Consider the following 22,699-nt stretch of genomic DNA (forward strand, 5'->3'; position numbering starts at 1 on the left):
TACCTCTATCACCCACATACCATTCATTTGTACCCCTCTAACAAACTCTTCATTACCTTACCCCTCTCACTCACTTACCATTCACTACGTGTACACTCCTCACTCACATACCATTCACCAACTGTACCCTTCTCACTCACATACCATTCACTATCTGTACCCCTCTCACTCACATCCTATTCACTACCTATACCCCTCTCACTCACATACCAATCATTACTTGTACCCCCCTAACTCACAAACTCTTCACTATCTGTACCGCTCTCACTCACATACCATTCACTATCTCGCTCACACTCAGTACCTGGAACTCTGACAGCCAAACGGGGCTCCACTAAACTTTTTCTCCGCCATCTTGCGGCTACTATAGCAACGCGTCGCAAAGGTAATAGATACCAAACGAGGGGCGGTGCCTGTCAAGGAGTGGCCAATCACATTTAATAATGTATAATTAAGTAGACCCTCATCGCGTTAATTTCAGTTAAACCCCGCCCCTCAGGTGGTGCATGTTTATATACCCGCCCCCTGCCTGCTGCCTTCACTGTCGTATGACGTCACCACTTAATGTAATCCCCTTACCCTGCAGCCGTTTTCTATCCCACTCATGTAACGTACCCCCCCCCTGATGTCCATCACCTACCCCATCATGTAACCTACCCTCCCCTGAAGCCTTACCTACCACTCATGTAACCTACCGTCTACCTTATGCCCCATCACCTACCCGCATATAACCTACTCTCCTCCTGATGCCCCATCACATACCCCTTCATGTAACCTACTCTCCCCCATCACCTACCCCCTCATGTAACCTACTCTCCCCCTGATGCCCCATCACCTACCCCCTCATGTAACCTACTCTCACCCAATGTCCCATCACCATTGCCCTCATGTAACCTAGTCTCCCCCTGATGCCCCATCACCTACCCCATCATGTAACCTACTCGACTCCCCCTGATGCCCCATCCCCTCTCCCCCTCATGTAACCAAACCTCCCCTGCTGCCCCAGCACCTACTTCCTCATGTAACCTTTCCTCCCCCCAATTACCCCCTTATGTAACCCAACATGCTCCTGTTGCCCCATAACCCCACCCCCCTCGTGTAACCCACCGTACCCTGCCCTGCTGCTCCATCACCTACCCCCTCATGTGACCTCCCCTGCTTCACTTGCTGCCCCATCATCTCTCCCCCTTATTTAACCCACACTTACCATGCAGCCCTATCATCTTCCCTACTAATGTAACCTACTCTCCCCCTAATGCCCCATCATCTACCCCCTTATTTTCCCACATACAATACAGCCCTACCCTCTCTTATGTAACCTACCCTCCCCTGCTTCTCTTGCTGCCCCATTATCTCTCCCCCTTATTTAATTCACACTTACAATGCAGCCCTATCACCTACTCAATCATGTAACCTACCCTCCGCCTAATGCCCCATCACCTACCCCCTCATGTAATCTATCCTCCCCTGCTGCCCTATTATCTCTTTTCATGTAACCTATCCTCTCCCTGCTGCCCCATCTCCTTCCCCCTCGTGTAACCCACTCACTGTCCCATCACCTCTCCCCCTAATGTTATCCACACTCCCCCTGCTGCCCTTACTGTCCCATCACCTCGCCCCCTAATGTAATCCACACTCCCCCTGCTGCCCTCACTGTCCCATCACCTCTCCTCATCATGTAACCCACACTCCACTTTTGCCCTCACTGTCCCATCATCTCTCCCCCTAATGTAACCCACCCTCCCCTGCTGCCCTCACTGCCCCATCATCTCTCCCCCTCATGTAACCCACCCTCCCCCTGCTGCCCTCACTGTCCCATCACCTCTCCTCATCATGTAACCCACCCTCCCCCTGCTGTTTCACTTACAAACACTTCATCTCTTTATTTTCTCCACCACTTTCTCTCCAGAAACACTGTGCTATTCAATATTATGGGACAGGCAGCAATTATCATTGTTACAATCTTCCTTTTGACAGTGATTTGCATTCACAAGGGAGCTGGGGCTTTGCCCTTTTTCATACAACTACTCACTTGTGCCCTGGGGTGGGGTTTCAAGAGGGTGTCTTCTGATTGTCACACAAGGAAGAGCACAGTATATATCACATGTGAACAGAAGGCAACAGGTTGTCCGGTGACATTGAAACACCTGAGAGGTGTCATTAGATTTTGCCTCTCCCTCCTCAGCTCCTCCTCACCCACTTGTAACTCAAAAAACAAGAATTGCAGGTACACACCCCGAGCAGGAACAGCAAAGGAGACATGGAAGAGGAACCTGGGGTAGACATTGAAACCCTTATAGATGAATTTGAATATATTCCTGGACATTTCCATTTGGAAATGAACCTGAACTTTGAGTCCTGCACCCCAGTTCAGTTCAGGAGAAGAGACATCAAGATGAAGAGAGATACGTTGCAGTTTCAGTTGGAGTTTGACTCTGGGTTTCAGCAGTTTGGAGTCAGGAACCTTCAGGGTGTATTTTCCTTTTACCTGGATGAGTTTGACACAGCTAAGGACATATTTGTGAGCATCACTCAGGATGACCACAATAACCTAAATGCCTGGGCCAATCTGGCTTATGTGTATGATAGGCTGGATATGGAGGACCAGGCCTCCCAGTGCACAGATAAACTGTCCCATCTGATGGGACTGGAGGAAGAGGACAGTAAAGAGGTCAGGCTGAGGGCAGCTCGCTGCCTGGCAGAGCAGGGTTATGCCCATGCCTTTGACGTGGGACTCCTGAATGAAGAGGACAACATGGAGAAGCTCATGGCTGGCATTAGCCTGTATGAGAAAGCTCTGGAATATGGGAAGCATGAGGTCAGTAAAGGTCAATGCACTTGTCAGTCTGTCTGTCCTGGAAACCCTTATTAAAGGGACACTGTACCCAAATTTTTTCTTTTGTAATTCAGAAAGAGCATGCAATTTTAAGCAACTTTCTCATTTACTCCTATTATCAATTTTTCTTCGTTCTCTTGCTATCATTATTTGAAAAAGAAGGCATCTAAGCGTTTTTTTGGTTTCAGTACTCTGGATAGCACTTTTTTATTGGTGGATGGATTTATCCACCAATCAGCAAGGACAACCCAGGTTGTTCACCAAAAATGGGCCGGCATCTAAACTTACATTCTTGCATTTCAAATAAAGATACCAAGAGAATGAAGAAAATGTGATAATAGGAGTAAATTAGAAAGTTGCTTAAAATTTCATGCTCAATCTGAATCACGAAAGAAAAATTTTGGGTACAGTGTCCCTTTAACAAATGTGGAAAATCTTTTGTTAGTCCAGGGGCTGACAACAAGGTTTATCTGGCCCATATGTTTATTGTAAACCTGTTCCTCAGTTACTTTGTAGCCAGTGTTAGCTCCCTTTCAGGAAAACATATTTATTTAATGGGACATCAAATATAAAGTAGAATTCCCCATAAATGTTTAAAGGGATAATAAACACCAAAAATGTAATTGTTTAAAAAGATAGATAATCCCTTTATTTACCATTCCCCAGTTTTGAATAACCAACACTGTTATAGAAATATACTTTTTACCTCTGTAATTACCTTGTATCTAAGCTTCTGCAGACTTATCTCAGATTTGTTGACAGATTTGCATTTCAGGCGATTAGTGCTGACTCTTAAAGGGACACTGAACCCAATTTTTTTTTCTTTTGTGATTCAGATAGAGCATGCAATTTTAAGCAACTTTATAATTTACTCCTATTATCAATTTTTATTTGTTCTCTTGCTATCTATATTTGAAAAAGAAAGTCCAGAACCCTGGACAGCACTTGTTTATTGGTGGATGAATTTATCCACCAATCAGCAAGAACAACCCAGGTTGTTCACCAAAAATGGGCCGGCATCTAAACTTACATTCTTGCTTTTTAAATAAAGATACCAAGTGAATGAAGAACATTTGCTATTAGGAGTAAATTAGAAATTTGCTTAAAATTGCATGCTCTATCTGAATCACAAAAGAAAAAAATTGGGTTCAGTGTCCCTTAAAAAACTCCACGTGCATGAGCACAATGTTATCTATATGGCAGACATGAACTAACACCCTCTAGCTGTGAAAAACAGAGCAAAAGAGAGCAAAAGAAAGGGGGAGAGAGAAAGAGAACAAGGGAGAGGTGAGAGAAAGAGAGCAAAAGAGGGGGAGAGAGAAAGAGACGGGGGAGAGCAAAAGAGAGGGGAAAGAGAGCAAAAGAGAGGGGAAAGAGAGCAAAAGAGATGGGAAAGAGAGCAAAGAGAGGGGAGAGAGAGCAAAAGAGAGGGGGCGAGAGAGCAAAAGAGAGGGGGAGAGAGAGCAAAAGAGAGGGGGGAGAGAGAGAGCAGAAGAGAGGGAGAGAGAGAGCAAAAGAGGGGGGAGAGAGAGCAAAAGAGGGGGGAGAAAGGGCAAACGAGAGGGAGAAAGAGGGAAAGAGAGCAAAAGAGAGGGAAAGAGAGCAAAAGAGAGGGAGAGAGAGCAAAAGAGAGGGAGAGAGAGAGACCAAAAGAGAGGGGGGAGAGAGAGCAAAAGAGAAGGGGGAGAGAGAGCAAAAGAGAGGGAGAGAGAGCAAAAGAGAGGGAGAGAGAGCAAAAGAGGGGGAGAGAGAGCAAAAGAGGGGGAGAGAGAGCAAAAGAGAGGGGAGAGAGAGCAAAATAGGTAGGAGAGAAATACAGTATATATATATATATATATATATATATAGGTGTCAGTGGGTTAATTATAACATAACTTGTCCTAAAGCCTGTTCACACGGGCCATTTTTTGCAGTACAGCGGACCCACCCCGTGCGCTCTCTCCCTCCCCCTCTCTTTTTCTCTCTCTCCCCCTCTCTTTTGCTCTCTCTCTCCCCCCTCTCTTTTGAGCTCTCTCTCCCCCCTCTCTTTTGAGCTCTCTCTTCCCCCCTCTCTTTTGCGCTCTCTCTCTCCCCCCCTCTCTTTTGCGCTCTTTCTCTCCCCCTCTATTTTGCTCTCTCTCTCTCCCCCTCTCTTTTGAGCTCTCTCCCCCTCTCTTTTGAGCTCTCTCTCCCCCCTCTCTTTTGTGCTCTCTCTCTCCCTCTCTCTTTTGCGCTCTCTCTCTCCCCCCTCTTTTGCTCTCTATCCCCTCTCTTTTGTGCTCTCTCTCTCCCTAATCTCTTTTGCGCTCTCTCTCTCCCCCATCTCTATTGCGCTCTCTCCCCCCTCTCTTTTGCGCTCTCTCTCCCCCCCTCTCTTTTGCGCTCTCTCTCTCCCCCTCTCTTTTGCGCTCTCTCCTCCCTCTCTTTTGCGCTCTCTCTCTCCCCCTTCTCTTTTGCGCTCTTCCCCCTCTCTTTTATGTTCTCTCTCTCCCCCATCTCTTTTGCACTCTCTCCCCCCATCTCTTTTGCGCTCTCTCCCCCCCCTCTCTCTCCCCTCTCTTTTGCTCTCTTTCTCCCCCTCTCTTTTGCGCTCTCTCTCCCCCTCTCTTTTGCATTCTCTCTCCCCCCTCTCTTTTGCACTCTCTCTCCACCCCTCTCTTTTGCGCTCTCTCACCCATCTCTTTTGCTCTCTCTCCCCTCTCTTTTGCTCTCTCCTCCCTCTCTTTTGCGCTCTCTCTCCCCCTCTCTTTTGCGCTCTCTCTCCACCCCTCTCTTTTGCACTCTCTCCCCCTCTCTTTTGCGCTCTCTCCCCCTCTCTTTTGCTCTCTCTCCCCCCTCTCTTTTGCTCTCTCTCTCCCCCCTCTCTTTTGCGCTCTCTCTCCCCCCTCTCTTTTGCATTCTCTCTCCCCCCTCTCTTTTGCACTCTCTCTCCACCCCTCTCTTTTGCGCTCTCTCACCCATCTCTTTTGCTCTCTCTCCCCTCTCTTTTGCTCTCTCTCTCCTCCCTCTCTTTTGCGCTCTCTCTCCCCCTCTCTTTTGCGCTCTCTCTCCACCCCTCTCTTTTGCGCTCTCTCCCCCTCTCTTTTGCGCTCTCTCCCCCTCTCTTTTGCTCTCTCTCCCCCCTCTCTTTTGCTCTCTCTCTCCCCCTCTCTTTTGCGCTCTCTCTCCCCCCTCTCTTTTGCGCTCTCTCTCCACCCCTCTCTTTTGCGCTCTCCCCCCTCTCTTTTGCGCTCTCTCTCTCCCCTCTCTTTTGCGCTCTCTCTCCACCCCTCTCTTTTGCGCTCTCTCCCCCTCTCTTTTGCGCTCCCCCCCTCTCTTTTGTTCTCTCTCCCCCCTTCTCTCTCCCTCTCTCTCCCCCCTCTCTTTTGCTCTCTCTCCCCACTTTTCTTTTGCTCTCTCTCCCCCTTCTCTCTCCCCCCTCTATTTTGCTCTCTCTCCCCCCTCTCTTTTGCGCTCTCGCTCCCCCCTCTCTTTTGCTCTCTCTCCCCTCTCTTTTGAGCTCTCTCCCCCCCTCTCTTTTGAGCTCTCTCTCCCCCTCTCTTTTGCGCTCTCTCTCTCCCCCTATCTTTTGCGCTCTCTTTCTCCCCCTCTCTTTTGCGCTCTCTCTCCCCTCTCTTTTGTGCTGTCTCTCTCCCCAATCTCTTTTGTGCTCTCTCTCTCCCCCATCTCTATTGCTCTCTCCCCCCTCTCTTTTGCGCTTTCTCTCTCCCCCTCTCTTTTGCGCTCTCTCTCTCCCCCTCTCTTTTGCGCTCTTCCCCCCCTCTCTTTTGCGCTCTCTCTCTCTCCCCCATCTCTTTTGCACTCTCTCTCACACATCTCTTTTGCGCTCTCTCCCCCTCTCTCTCTCCCCTCTCTTTTGCGCTCTCTCTCCCCTCTCTTTTGTGCTCTCTCTCCCCCTCTCTTTTGCGCTCTCTCTCCCCCTCTCTTTTGCGCTCTCTCCTCCCTCTCTTTTGCGCTCTCTCTCTCCCCCTCTCTTTTGCGCTCTTCCCCCTCTCTTTTACGTTCTCTCTCTCCCCCATCTCTTTTGCACTCTCTCCCCCAATCTCTTTTGCGCTCTCTCCCCCCCTCTCTCTCCCCTCTCTTTTGCTCTCTCTCTCCCCCTCTCTTTTGTGCTCTCTTTCTCCCCCTCTCTTTTGTGCTCTCTCTCCCCCTCTCTTTTGCATTCTCTCTCCCCCCTCTCTTTTGCGCTCTCTCTCCACCCCTCTCTTTTGCGCTCTCTCCCCCCTCTCTCTCCCCTCTCTTTTGCGCTCTCTCTCCCCCTCTCTTTTGCGCTCTCTCTCCCCCCTCTCTTTTGCGCTCTCTCTCCCCCTCTCTTTTGCTCTCTCTCTCCTCCCTCTCTTTTGCGCTCTCTCTCCCCCCTCTCTTTTGCGCTCTCTCACCCATCTCTTTTGCGCTCTCTCCCCCCTCTCTCTCCCCTCTCTTTTGCGCTCTCTCTCCCCCCTCCCTTTTGCGCTCTCTCTCCCCCTCTCTTTTGCTCTCTCTCTCCTCCCTCTCTTTTACACTCTCTCTCCCCTCTCTTTTGTGCTGTCTCTCTCCCCAATCTCTTTTGTGCTCTCTCTCTCCCCATCTCTATTGCTCTCTCTCCCCCCTCTCTTTTGCGCTCTCTCTCCCCCTCTCTTTTGCGCTCTCTCTCTCCCCCTCTTTTGCGCTCTTCCCCCCCTCTCTTTTGCGCTCTCTCTCTCTCCCCCATCTCTTTTGCACTCTCTCTCACCCATCTCTTTTGTGCTCTCTCCCCCTCTCTCTCTCCCCTCTCTTTTGCGCTCTCTCTCCCCCTCTCTTTTGCGCTCTCTCTCCCCCTCTCTTTTGCGCTCTCTCTCCACCCCTCTCTTTTGCGCTCTCTCCCCCCTCTCTCCCCTCTCTTTTGCGCTCTCTATCCCCCTCTCTTTTGCTCTCTCTCTCCCCCTCTCTTTTGCGCTCCCCCTCTCTTTTGCTCTCTCTCCCCCCTTCTCTCTCCCCCTCTCTTTTGCTCTCTCTCCCCCCCTCTCTTTTGCTCTCTCTCCCCCTTCTCTCTCCCTCTCTCTCCCCCCTCTTCTCTCTCCCTCTCTCTCCCCCCTCTTCTCTCTCCCTCTCTCTCCCCCCTCTTCTCTCTCCCTCTCTCTCCCCCCTCTTCTCTCTCCCTCTCTCTCCCCCCTCTTCTCTCTCCCTCTCTCTCCCCCCTCTCTTTTGCTCTCTCTCCCCCTCTCTTTTGCTCTCTCATACCATTCACTACCTGTACCCCTCTCACCCACATACCATTTACTACCTGTACCCCTCTCACCCACATACCATTCACTACCTGTTCCTCTCTCACTCACATACCATTCACTACCTGTACCCCTCTCACCCACATACCATTCACTACCTGTACCTCTCTCACTCACATACCATTCAATACCTGTACCTCTCTCACTCACATATCATTCACTACCTGTACCTCTCTCACTCACATACCATTCACTACCTTTACCTCTCTCACTCACATACCATTCACTACCTTTACCCCTCTCACCCACATACCATTCACTACCTGTACCTCTCTCACTCACATACCATTCACTACCTGTACCTCTCTCATTCACATAACATTCACTACCTGTACCTCTCTCACTCACATACCATTCACTACCTGTACCTCTTTCACTCACATACCATTCACTACCTGTACCTCTCTCACTCACATATTCACTACCTGTACCCCTCTCACCCACATACCATTCACTACCTGAACCCTTCTCACTCACATACCATTCACTACCTGTACCCCTCTCACCCACATACCATTTACTATCTGTACCCCTCTCACCCACATACCATTCACTACCTGTACCTCTCTCACTCACATACCATTCACTACCTGTACCCCTCTCACCCACATACCATTCACTACCTGTACCTCTCTCACTCACATACCATTCAATACCTGTACCTCTCTCACTCACATATCATTCACTACCTGTACCTCTCTCACTCACATACCATTCACTACCTTTACCTCTCTCACTCACATACCATTCACTACCTTTACCCCTCTCACCCACATACCATTCACTACCTGTACCTCTCTCACTCACATACCATTCACTACCTGTACCTCTCTCACTCACATACCATTCACTACCTGTACCCCTCTCACCCACATACCATTCACTACATGTACCTCTCTCACTCACATACCATTCAATACCTGTACCTCTCACTCACATATCATTCACTACCTGTACCTCTCTCACTCACATACCATTCACTACCTTTACCTCTCTCACTCACATACCATTCACTACATGTACCTCTCTCACTCACATACCATTCACTACCTGTACCCCTCTCACCCACATACCATTCACTACCTGTACCTCTCTCACTCACATACCATTCAATACCTGTACCTCTCTCACTCACATACCATTCAATACCTGTACCTCTCTCACTCACATATCATTCACTACCTGTACCTCTCTCACTCACATACCATTCACTACCTTTACCTCTCTCACTCACATACCATTCACTACATGTACCTCTCTCACTCACATATTCACTACCTGTACCCCTCTCATCCACATACCATTCACTACCTGTACCTCTATCACCCACATACCATTCATTACCTGTACCCCTCTAACAAACTCTTCACTACCTTACCCCTCTCACTCACTTACCATTCACTACTTGTACCCTCCTCACTCACATACCATTCACCAACTGTACCCTTTTCACTCACATACCATTCACTACCTGTACTCCTCTCACTCACATACCATTTACTACCTGTATCTCTCTCACTTACATACCATTCAATACCTGTACCTCTCTCACTCACATACCATTCAATACCTGTACCTCTCTCACTCACATACCATTCAATACCTGTACCTCTCTCACCCACATACCATTCACTACCTGTACCTCTCTCACTCACATACCATTCACTACCTGTACCTCTCTCACTCACATACCATTCAATACCTGTACCTCTCTCACTCACATACCATTCAATACCTGTACCTCTCTCACTCACATACCATTCAATACCTGTACCTCTCTCACTCACATACCATTCACCAACTGTACCCTTTTCACTCACATACCATTCACTACCTGTACTCCTCTCACTCACATACCATTTACTACCTGTATCTCTCTCACTTACATACCATTCACTGCCTGTACCTCTCTCACTCACATACCATTCACTACCTGTACCTCTTTCACTCACATACCATTCACTACCTGTACCTCTCTCACTCACATATTCACTACCTGTACCCCTCTCATCCACATACCATTCACTACCTGTACCTCTATCACCCACATACCATTCATTACCTGTACCCCTCTAACAAACTCTTCACTACCTTACCCCTCTCACTCACTTACCATTCACTACTTGTACCCTCGTCACTCACATACCATTCACCAACTGTACCCTTCTCACTCACATACCATTCACTACCTGTACCCCTCACCCACATACCATTCACTACCTGTACTCCTCTCACTCACATACCATTCACTACCTGTATCTCTCTCACTCACTCACATACCATTCAGTACCTGTACCCCTCACCCACATACCATTCACTACCTGTACCTCTCTCACTCACATACAATTCACTACCTGTACCCCTCACCCACATACCATTCACTATCTGTACCTCTCTCACCCACATACCATTCACTACCTGTACCCCTCACCCACATACCATTCACTACCTGTACCTCTCTCACCCACATACCATTTACTACCTGTACCTCTCTCACTCACATACCATTCACTACCTGTACCCCTCACCCACATACCATTCACTACCTGTACCTCTCTCACTCACATACCATTCACTACTGGTACCCCTCTCACTCACATATCATTCACTACCTGTACATCTCTCACCCACATACCATTCACTACCTGTACCTCTCTCACCCACATACCATTCACTACCTGTACCTCTCTCACCCACATACCATTCACTACCTGTACCTCTCTCACCCACATACCATTTACTACCTGTACCTCTCTCACCCACATACTATTTACTACCTGTACCCCTCTCACCCACATACCATTCACTACCTGTACGTCTATCACCCACATACCATTCACTACCTGTACCTCTATCACCCACATACCATTCATTTGTACCCCTCTAACAAACTCTTCATTACCTTACCCCTCTCACTCACTTACCATTCACTACTTGTACCCTCCTCACTCACATACCATTCACCAACTGTACCCTTCTCACTCACATACCATTCACTATCTGTACCCCTCTCACTCACATCCTATTCACTACCTGTACCTCTCTCACTCACATACCATTCACTACCTGTACCTCTCTCACTCACATACCATTCACTACCTGTACCTCTTTCACTCACATACCATTCACTACCTGCACCTCTTTCACTCACATATTCACTACCTGTACCCCTCTCATCCACATACCATTCACTACCTGTGCCTCTATCACCCACATACCATTCATTACCTGTACCCCTCTAACAAACTCTTCACTACCTTACCCCTCTCACTCACTTACCATTCACTACTTGTACCCTCCTCACTCACATACCATTCACTACCTGTACCTCTCTCACCCACATACCATTTACTACCTGTACCTCTCTCACCCACATACCATTCACTACCTGTAACTCTCTCACCCACATACCATTCACTACCTGTACCTCTCTCACTCACATACCATTCACTACCTGTACCTATCTCACCCACATACCATTTACTACCTGTACCTCTCTCACTCACATACCATTCACTACCTGTACCCCTCTCACTCACATATCATTCACTACCTGTACCCCTCTCACCCACATACCATTTACTACCTGTACCTCTCTCACCCACATACCATTTACTACCTGTACCCCTCTCACCCACATACCATTCACTACCTGTACCTCTATCACCCACATACCATTCACTACCTGTACCTCTATCACCCACATACCATTCATTACCTGTACCTCTATCACCCACATACCATTCACTACCTGTACCTCTATCACCCACATACCATTCATTACCTGTACCTCTAGCACCCACATACCATTCACTACCTGTACCTCTATCACCCACATACCATTCATTTGTACCCCTCTAACAAACTCTTCATCACCTTACCCCTCTCACTCACTTACCATTCACTACGTGTACACTCCTCACTCACATACCATTCACCAACTGTACCCTTCTCACTCACATACCATTCACTATCTGTACCCCTCTCACTCACAAGATGAAGAGAGATACGTTGCAGTTTCAGTTGGAGTTTGACTCTGGGTTTCAGCAGTTTGGAGTCAGGAACCTTCAGGGTGTATTTTCCTTTTACCTGGATGAGTTTGACACAGCTAAGGACATATTTGTGAGCATCACTCAGGATGACCACAATAACCTAAATGCCTGGGCCAATCTGGCTTATGTGTATGATAGGCTGGATATGGAGGACCAGGCCTCCCAGTGCACAGATAAACTGTCCCATCTGATGGGACTGGAGGAAGAGGACAGTAAAGAGGTCAGGCTGAGGGCAGCTCGCTGCCTGGCAGAGCAGGGTTATGCCCATGCCTTTGACGTGGGACTCCTGAATGAAGAGGACAACATGGAGAAGCTCATGGCTGGCATTAGCCTGTATGAGAAAGCTCTGGAATATGGGAAGCATGAGGTCAGTAAAGGTCAATGCACTTGTCAGTCTGTCTGTCCTGGAAACCCTTATTAAAGGGACACTGTACCCAAATTTTTTCTTTTGTAATTCAGAAAGAGCATGCAATTTTAAGCAACTTTCTCATTTACTCCTATTATCAATTTTTCTTCGTTCTCTTGCTATCATTATTTGAAAAAGAAGGCATCTAAGCGTTTTTTTGGTTTCAGTACTCTGGATAGCACTTTTTTATTGGTGGATGGATTTATCCACCAATCAGCAAGGACAACCCAGGTTGTTCACCAAAAATGGGCCGGCATCTAAACTTACATTCTTGCATTTCAAATAAAGATACCAAGAGAATGAAGAAAATGTGATAATAGGAGTAAATTAGAAAGTTGCTTAAAATTTCATGCTCAATCTGAATCACGAAAGAAAAATTTTGGGTACAGTGTCCCTTTAACAAATGTGGAAAATCTTTTGTTAGTCCAGGGGCTGACAACAAGGTTTATCTGGCCCATATGTTTATTGTAAACCTGTTCCTCAGTTACTTTGTAGCCAGTGTTAGCTCCCTTTCAGGAAAACATATTTATTTAATGGGACATCAAATATAAAGTAGAATTCCCCATAAATGTTTAAAGGGATAATAAACACCAAAAATGTAATTGTTTAAAAAGATAGATAATACCTTTATTTACCATTCCCCAGTTTTGAATAACCAACACTGTTATAGAAATATACTTTTTACCTCTGTAATTACCTTGTATCTAAGCTTCTGCAGACTTATCTCAGATTTGTTGACAGATTTGCATTTCAGGCGATTAGTGCTGACTCTTAAAGGGACACTGAACCCAATTTTTTTTTTCTTTTGTGATTCAGATAGAGCATGCAATTTTAAGCAACTTTATAATTTACTCCTATTATCAATTTTTATTTGTTCTCTTGCTATCTATATTTGAAAAAGAAAGTCCAGAACCCTGGACAGCACTTGTTTATTGGTGGATGAATTTATCCACCAATCAGCAAGAACAACCCAGGTTGTTCACCAAAAATGGGCCGGCATCTAAACTTACATTCTTGCTTTTTAAATAAAGATACCAAGTGAATGAAGAACATTTGCTATTAGGAGTAAATTAGAAAGTTGCTTAAAATTGCATGCTCTATCTGAATCACAAAAGAAAAAAATTGGGTTCAGTGTCCCTTAAAAAACTCCACGTGCATGAGCACAATGTTATCTATATGGCAGACATGAACTAACACCCTCTAGCTGTGAAAAACAGAGCAAAAGAGAGCAAAAGAAAGGGGGAGAGAGAAAGAGAACAAGGGAGAGGTGAGAGAAAGAGAGCAAAAGAGGGGGAGAGAGAAAGAGACGGGGGAGAGCAAAAGAGAGGGGAAAGAGAGCAAAAGAGAGGGGAAAGAGAGCAAAAGAGAGGGGAAAGAGAGCAAAAGAGATGGGAAAGAGAGCAAAGAGAGGGGAGAGAGAGCAAAAGAGAGGGGGCGAGAGAGCAAAAGAGAGGGGGAGAGAGAGCAAAAGAGAGGGGGGAGAGAGAGAGCAGAAGAGAGGGAGAGAGAGAGCAAAAGAGGGGGGGGGGGAGAGAGCAAAAGAGGGGGGAGAAAGGGCAAACGAGAGGGAGAAAGAGGGAAAGAGAGCAAAAGAGAGGGAAAGAGAGCAAAAGAGAGGGAGAGAGAGCAAAAGAGAGGGAGAGAGAGAGCAAAAGAGAGGGGGGAGAGAGAGCAAAAGAGAAGGGGGAGAGAGAGCAAAAGAGAGGGAGAGAGAGCAAAAGAGAGGGAGAGAGAGCAAAAGAGAGGGGAGAGAGAGCAAAATAGGTAGGAGAGAAATACAGTATATATATATATATATATATATATATATATATATAGGTGTCAGTGGGTTAATTATAACATAACTTGTCCTAAAGCCTGTTCACACGGGCCATTTTTTGCAGTACAGCGGACCCACCCCTTGCGCTCTCTCCCTCCCCCTCTCTTTTTCTCTCTCTCCCCCTCTCTTTTGCTCTCTCTCTCCCCCCTCTCTTTTGAGCTCTCTCTCCCCCCTCTCTTTTGAGCTCTCTCTTCCCCCCTCTCTTTTGCGCTCTCTCTCTCTCCCCCTCTCTTTTGCGCTCTTTCTCTCCCCCTCTATTTTGCTCTCTCTCTCTCCCCCTCTCTTTTGAGCTCTCTCCCCCCTCTCTTTTGCGCTCTCTCTCTCCCCCCCTCTTTTGCTCTCTATCCCCTCTCTTTTGTGCTCTCTCTCTCCCTAATCTCTTTTGCGCTCTCTCTCTCCCCCATCTCTATTGCGCTCTCTCCCCCTCTCTCTCCCCTCTCTTTTGCGCTCTCTCTCCCCCCTCTCTTTTGCGCTCTCTCTCTCCCCCTCTCTTTTGCGCTCTCTCCTCCCTCTCTTTTGCGCTCTCTCTCTCCCCCTTCTCTTTTGCGCTCTTCCCCCTCTCTTTTATGTTCTCTCTCTCCCCCATCTCTTTTGCACTCTCTCCCCCCCCCATCTCTTTTGCGCTCTCTCCCCCCCCCCCTCTCTCTCCCCTCTCTTTTGCTCTCTCTCTCCCCCCTCTCTTTTGTGCTCTCTTTCTCCCCCTCTCTTTTGCGCTCTCTCTCCCCCTCTCTTTTGCATTCTCTCTCCCCCCTCTCTTTTGCACTCTCTCTCCCCCCATCTCTTTTGCGCTCTCTCCCCCCCCTCTCTCTCCCCTCTCTTTTGCTCTCTCTCTCCCCCCTCTCTTTTGTGCTCTCTTTCTCCCCCTCTCTTTTGCGCTCTCTCTCCCCCTCTCTTTTGCATTCTCTCTCCCCCCTCTCTTTTGCACTCTCTCTCCCCCCTCTCTTTTGCACTCTCTCTCCACCCCTCTCTTTTGCGCTCTCTCACCCATCTCTTTTGCACTCTCTCCCCCCCCATCTCTTTTGCGCTCTCTCCCCCCCCCCTCTCTCTCCCCTCTCTTTTGCTCTCTCTCTCCCCCCTCTCTTTTGTGCTCTCTTTCTCCCCCTCTCTTTTGCGCTCTCTCTCCCCCTCTCTTTTGCATTCTCTCTCCCCCCTCTCTTTTGCACTCTCTCTCCCCCCTCTCTTTTGCACTCTCTCTCCACCCCTCTCTTTTGCGCTCTCTCACCCATCTCTTTTGCTCTCTCTCCCCTCTCTTTTGCTCTCTCTCTCCTCCCTCTCTTTTGCGTTCTCTCTCCCCCTCTCTTTTGCGCTCTCTCTCCACCCCTCTCTTTTGCACTCTCTCCCCCTCTCTTTTGCGCTCTCTCCCCCTCTCTTTTGCTCTCTCTCCCCCCTCTCTTTTGCTCTCTCTCTCCCCCCTCTCTTTTGCGCTCTCTCTCCCCCCTCTCTTTTGCATTCTCTCTCCCCCCTCTCTTTTGCACTCTCTCTCCACCCCTCTCTTTTGCGCTCTCTCACCCATCTCTTTTGCTCTCTCTCCCCTCTCTTTTGCTCTCTCTCTCCTCCCTCTCTTTTGCGCTCTCTCTCCCCCTCTCTTTTGCGCTCTCTCTCCACCCCTCTCTTTTGCGCTCTCTCCCCCTCTCTTTTGCGCTCTCTCCCCCTCTCTTTTGCTCTCTCTCTCCCCCCTCTCTTTTGCGCTCTCTCTCCCCCCTCTCTTTTGCGCTCTCTCTCCACCCCTCTCTTTTGCGCTCTCCCCCTCTCTTTTGCGCTCTCTCTCTCCCCTCTCTTTTGCGCTCTCTCTCCACCCCTCTCTTTTGCGCTCTCTCCCCCTCTCTTTTGCGCTCCCCCCTCTCTTTTGTTCTCTCTCCCCCCTTCTCTCTCCCTCTCTCTCCCCCCTCTCTTTTGCTCTCTCTCCCCACTTTTCTTTTGCTCTCTCTCCCCCCTTCTCTCTCCCCCCTCTATTTTGCTCTCTCTCCCCCCTCTCTTTTGCGCTCTCGCTCCCCCCTCTCTTTTGCGCTCTCGCTCCCCCCTCTCTTTTGCTCTCTCTCCCCTCTCTTTTGAGCTCTCTCCCCCCTCTCTTTTGAGCTCTCTCTCCCCCTCTCTTTTGCGCTCTCTCTCTCCCCCTATCTTTTGCGCTCTCTTTCTCCCCCTCTCTTTTGCGCTCTCTCTCCCCTTTCTTTTGTGCTGTCTCTCTCCCCAATCTCTTTTGTGCTCTCTCTCTCCCCCATCTCTATTGCTCTCTCCCCCCTCTCTTTTGCGCTCTCTCTCTCCCCCTCTCTTTTGCGCTCTCTCTCTCCCCCTCTCTTTTGCGCTCTTCCCCCCCCTCTCTTTTGCGCTCTCTCTCTCTCCCCCATCTCTTTTGCACTCTCTCTCACACATCTCTTTTGCGCTCTCTCCCCCTCTCTCTCTCCCCTCTCTTTTGCGCTCTCTCTCCCCTCTCTTTTGTGCTCTCTCTCCCCCTCTCTTTTGCGCTCTCTCTCCCCCTCTCTTTTGCGCTCTCTCCTCCCTCTCTTTTGCGCTCTCTCTCTCCCCCTCTCTTTTGCGCTCTTCCCCCTCTCTTTTACGTTCTCTCTCTCCCCCATCTCTTTTGCACTCTCTCTCCCAATCTCTTTTGCGCTCTCTCCCCCCCTCTCTCTCCCCTCTCTTTTGCTCTCTCTTTCCCCCTCTCTTTTGTGCTCTCTTTCTCCCCCTCTCTTTTGTGCTCTCTCTCCCCCTCTCTTTTGCATTCTCTCTCCCCCCTCTCTTTTGCGCTCTCTCTCCACCCCTCTCTTTTGCGCTCTCTCACCCATCTCTTTTGCGCTCTCTCCCCCCTCTCTCTCCCCTCTCTTTTGCGCTCTCTCTCCCCCCTCTCTTTTGCGCTCTCTCTCCCCCCTCTCTTTTGCGCTCTCTCTCCCCCTCTCTTTTGCTCTCTCTCTCCTCCCTCTCTTTTGCGCTCTCTCTCCCCCCTCTCTTTTGCGCTCTCTCACCCATCTCTTTTGCGCTCTCTCCCCCCTCTCTCTCCCCTCTCTTTTGCGCTCTCTCTCCCCCCTCCCTTTTGCGCTCTCTCTCCCCCTCTCTTTTGCTCTCTCTCTCCTCCCTCTCTTTTACACTCTCTCTCCCCTCTCTTTTGTGCTGTCTCTCTCCCCAATCTCTTTTGTGCTCTCTCTCTCCCCCATCTCTATTGCTCTCTCTCCCCCCTCTCTTTTGCGCTCTCTCTCTCCCCCTCTCTTTTGCGCTCTCTCTCTCCCCCTCTCTTTTGCGCTCTTCCCCCCCTCTCTTTTGCGCTCTCTCTCTCCCCCATCTCTTTTGCACTCTCTCAAACCCATCTCTTTTGTGCTCTCTCCCCCTCTCTCTCTCCCCTCTCTTTTGCGCTCTCTCTCCCCTCTCTTTTGCGCTCTCTCTCCCCCTCTCTTTTGCGCTCTCTCTCCCCCTCTCTTTTGCGCTCTCTCTCCACCCCTCTCTTTTGCGCTCTCTCCCCCCTCTCTCCCCTCTCTTTTGCGCTCTCTATCCCCCTCTCTTTTGCTCTCTCTCTCCCCCTCTCTTTAGCGCTCTCTCTCCCCCCTCTCTTTTGCGCTCTCTCTCCTCCCCTCTCTTTTGCGCTCTCTCTTCTCCCCTCTCTTTTGCGCTCTCTCCCCCCTCTCTTTTGCGCTCTCTCCCCCTCTCTTTTGCGCTCCCCCTCTCTTTTGCTCTCTCTCCCCCTTCTCTCTCCCCCTCTCTTTTGCTCTCTCTCCCCCCCTCTCTTTTGCTCTCTCCCCCCCTTCTCTCTCCCTCTCTCTCCCCCCTCTTCTCTCTCCCTCTCTCTCCCCCTCTCTCCCCCCTCTTCTCTCTCCCTCTCTCTCCCCCCTCTTCTCTCTCCCTCTCTCTCCCCCCCTCTTCTCTCTCCCTCTCTCTCCCCCCTCTTCTCTCTCCCTCTCTCTCCCCCCTCTTCTCTCTCCCTCTCTCTCCCCCCTCTTCTCTCTCCCTCTCTCTCCCCCCTCTCTTTTGCTCTCTCTCCCCCTCTCTCCCCCTCTCTTTTGCTCTCTCTCCCCTCTCTTTTGCTCTCTCTTCCCCCTTCTCTCTCCTCTCTCTCCCCCCCCTCCCTCCCCCTTCTCTCTCTCCCCCTCCCCCCTCTCTCTCTCTCCCCCCTCCCCCCACTCTCTCTCCCCCCCTCTCTCCCCCCTCCCCCCCTCTCTCTCTCCCCCCCCTCCCCCTCTCCCCTCTTTATCTCTCTCCATCTCTCCCCCCTCTCTATCTCTCTCCCCTCTCTATCGCTCGACCACTCCCGGCAACACCCCCTTCATGGCCATTGACGCCGGACACGCCCCCTTCACGCCGGTCACGCTCACGCCCGGCTACGCCCACTTATGCCGCAGATCAGCTAGGGACTCAAAGGCCAGGTGTGTTTGTCCTCGTGCTGTCTCTACTGCGCATGACAGCTTCGGACAAACACACTTGGCCTTTTATTATATAGGATGCATTGGTGTCAGTGGGTTAATTATAATAAAAGAAATTCATTGGTGTCAGTGGCCGCCGTAATTATGTTACATCATTGGTGTCAGTGGGCCTACTAACCTATGAGCCGATCTGGTTCTTCTCACGCTGTGTCACGCTCCCCGAAACTACTCAATGACAGCGCACAAGCGGACATGCGCACTGGTGCTCTGACAGGCCTGTCCGGAATTTATATGTTCAACCCAGACAGACAAGCTCGCTTCCGGGATCTGCTGAATGTTTGTCTCAATATAATCTCTCAACAAAGCCTGAGCAGATACCAGAAAGAAGATGCATTTAGGCTTGTGTAGTCTTGCGCAAAGAGAAATCTCCCACCTGACCTTACTCATTGGGGTAGATTTAACAAGCAGTGGATGCTGCTTTCTACACCCGCTGCTCCTTAACTTGTCCGACACCTTTTAGGTGGAAGACTGCAATCATCCCGATCTGATACAATTGGGATGATTGACACCCCCTGCTAGCAGCTGATTGGCTGCAAAAGTGCAGGGGACGGCATTGCACAAACATTTCACAAGAAATGCTTGTGTAGTGTTAAATGCAGACAGCGTATGTTGCTTAATGATAATGAATTATTCAGTGAGTTTGCTTTATGTCACAGGTAACCCAGCAGATGGTTATACGCTAAGAATATGACAAACCTTTTCAGAGATTCTGTTTCCTGCTCACTTGTTTGTGCAGCAGCTTTAACACTTGTGTTGTTATCAGACACTTTGTCTCATTACTGGATATTTTATGTTGTCCCAGTGACAAACAAATGACAGTATGACTTAAAGGGACACTGAACCCAATTTTTTTCTTTTGTGATTCAGATAGAGCATGCAATTTTAAGCAACTTTCTAATTTACTCCTATTATCAATTTTTCTTCATTCTCTTGCTATCTTTATTTGAAATAGAAGGCATCTAAGCTTTTTTTTGGTTCAGAACTCTGGATAGCATGTTTTTATTGGTGGATAAATTTATCCACCAATCAGCAAGGACAACCCAGGTTGTTCACCAAAAATGGGCCGGCATCTAAACTTACATTCTTGCATTTCAAATAAAGATACCAAGAGAATAAAGAAAATTTGATAATAGGAGTAAATTAGAAAGTTGCTTAAAATTCCATGCTCTATCTGAATCACAAAAGAAAAAATTTGGGTTCAGTGTCCCTTTAAGTGGCATTCTGTAAAAGCATAATAAACTCAGCAAGTTCAATAGTTGCTGTTGGGCTGATAACTGCAGTATTTTCCTGTTTCAGAATTTTAAAACAAAAATAACTTTGCCAAAAACAGGACAAACTTGACAATACCTATTAGCAAAAATCTTTTGTTGTCAGCTGATCCCATCTGTCACCCAAACATAGTTATGTGGCTCAATTCCTTAAACCTTTCCCTCTGCAGCACCTTCCCTATCTGCCCCAAGTTTAACATCACTGTTATCACCCCAAGTATCTCAGCAGTGCCTCCATGTAGTGTGCATGACACCAGCAGTGCCTATTTGTGCTGTGCATGACTATCACATGCAACAGATGCTAGCAGTGCCCTGTGTGCACTGTACATGACTATCACATGCGACAGATGCCAGCAGTGCCCGTGTGTACTGTACATGACTATTACATGCGACAGACGCCAGCAGTGCCCGTGTGTACTGTACATGACTATCACATGCGACAGCTGCCAGCAGTGCCTGTGTGTACTGTACATGAATATCACATGTGACAGACGCCAGACGTGCCCCGTGTGTACTGTACATGACTATCATATGCGACAGACGCCAGCAGTGGCCATGTGTACTGTACATGACTATCACATGTGACAGCTGCCAGCAGTGCCCGTGTGTACTGTACATGACTATCACATGCGACAGCCGCCAGCAGTGCCTGTGTGTACTGTACATGAATATCACATGTGACAGACGCCAGACGTGCCCCGTGTGTACTGTACATGACTATCATATGCGACAGACGCCAGCAGTGCCCATGTGTACTGTACATGACTATTACATGTGGCAGCTGCCAGCAGTGCCCGTGTGTACTGTACATGACAGACACCAGCAGTGCCCATATGTACTGTACATGGCTATTACATGCAACAGACGCCAGCAGTGCCCATGTGTACTGTACATGACTATCACATGCAACAGACACCAGCAGTGCCCATGTGTACTGTACATGACTATCACATGCAACAGACACCAGCAGTGCCCATATGTACTGTACATGACTATCACATGTGACAGATGCCAACAGTGCCTGTGTGCTGTGCATGACTATCACATGCAACAGACGCCAGCAGTGCCCATGTGTACTGTACATGACTATCACATGCAACAGACACCAGCAGTGCCCATGTGTACTGTACATGACTATCACATGTGACAGATGCCAGCAGTGCCTGTGTGCTGTGCATGACTATCACATGCAACAGACGCCAGTAGTACCCGTGTGTACTATACATGACTATCACATGTGACAGCCGCCAGCTGTGCCCATGTGTACTGTACATGACTATCACATGTGACAGCCGCCAGCAGTGCCTCCATGTAGTGTGCATGACACCAGCATTGCCTATGTGTGCTGTGCATGACTATCACATGTGACAGACGCCAGCAGTGCCTGTGTGTACTGTACGTAACTATTACATGTGACAGACCCCAACAGTGCATGTGTGTTTGGTGACTATAACATGTGATCCCAGTAGTGTCTGTATACAGTGAGTATTACACGCGTGTAATGTGCAGGGTACGGCACTAACATGTTCAGTACAAAAACTACAAACTATATACTATAAAAATGTCATTGTTCTTAAAACCTGAGCTTAAGACCTGCTGTGTTTATTTAGGATATTGTAGGTAAATATTGCAGCAGAGTTATGAGAAATGTAAGCAGAGGGTTACTAAGCTGTACAGGGAGAGGTTCCGGCAGTCAAATAGAATCTGATCATTTATTTACTAGATCACTAAGGCCCGGATTCTCTAATGCTTCAAAACATCCATTAGTGTTACAGGGTCCTTCATGTGATTCTTTAAAGAGGCAAAGCCAACATTTCCATATGCAAACGAGACACCTACATTATAGCTTTGCCCTCCGTAAAATGATTTAAACATGGTAATGAAAGTGCAAATTAAAGGGATATGAAACCACAAATTTTCTGTTGTGATTCAGAAAGGACATACCATTTTAAAAACAATTTCCAATTTATTAATAAATTTGCTTTGTTCCCATGATAGTCTGTGTTGAAGATACCTAGGTAGGCATCTAGAGCACTACATGGCAGGAAATAGAACTGCCCTCTAGTGTTCTTGGAGTCAGAGTCAGGTTAATATTACTGTGAACTCACTGCGGGAAGTATAAGGGTGATAATAAACAATCTGATGGTGATAAAAGCGGTGGCCCCTTATTCAACTATACAAACAAATATATAAATAATATAAACGAAAAACCCTAGTATCAATTTCTAGAGTAGGTGTAGTATCAAACAAGATAATATTACTGAATTTATTCAATACTTCAATTGGGTGATGCGTTAAACATAAAAAAACATTCAATTACAACCAATTGCATTAACATATGCGCATATTGCAAACATTAAAATCTCACATCAACAAGGATATGAAAATTAGAATGTTAAAAGTCCCATCAAGTCCGATAGCTTCAAGATGTATAAGCAGGTCCAAATTAATCACCGTAAGTTGATATCAGTTGGTTCGTTCCAAGGGATTATTCTGCCCTCTTGATCTCTTCCTTGTACCCTCTGTCCTCCATTCAAGGTTGTGATTTCACTGATTATGCGGCGTGTAGTGGATCGTATTAGATCGTGGTCAAACTACGGATCCCTCTCAGGGTAATAAAAAAGCAGAGTAACGCGTTTCGGCTGCAAGCTTGCATCTAGTGTTCTTGCAAATGAATAACATTCTTGCAAAAC

At 48.1% G+C, this 22,699-nt stretch overlaps 2 protein-coding genes across 3 annotated transcripts in view; one reads left to right on the plus strand and one right to left on the minus strand.

The window, feature by feature from the left end:
• Positions 1-1,953, minus strand: part of LEXM (lymphocyte expansion molecule) — a 30,678-nt gene extending 28,725 nt beyond the window's left edge. Inside the window, exon 1 of the mRNA XM_053693431.1 lies at positions 1,868-1,953. Within this exon, the coding sequence (XP_053549406.1) occupies positions 1,868-1,878 (11 nt within the window). The 5' untranslated portion in view covers positions 1,879-1,953. The remainder of the gene's footprint in view (positions 1-1,867) is intronic.
• Positions 1,954-2,215: 262 nt separating this feature from the next.
• The window catches only part of TTC22 (tetratricopeptide repeat domain 22), a 70,181-nt gene continuing 49,697 nt past the window's right edge, over positions 2,216-22,699 (plus strand). The window contains exon 1 of one of the 2 annotated variants that reach the window (XM_053693427.1): positions 2,216-2,818. In XM_053693427.1, coding sequence (XP_053549402.1) covers positions 2,261-2,818 — 558 coding nt within the window. In that variant the 5' untranslated portion in view covers positions 2,216-2,260. Of the gene's footprint in view, positions 2,819-11,798; positions 12,478-22,699 lie in introns of those variants that run through there. The other variant, XM_053693426.1, reaches the window with a different exon arrangement.

Source organism: Bombina bombina, chromosome 10, assembly GCF_027579735.1.
Source record: "Bombina bombina isolate aBomBom1 chromosome 10, aBomBom1.pri, whole genome shotgun sequence".
In the NCBI taxonomy this organism is placed as follows: Eukaryota; Metazoa; Chordata; class Amphibia; order Anura; family Bombinatoridae; genus Bombina; species Bombina bombina.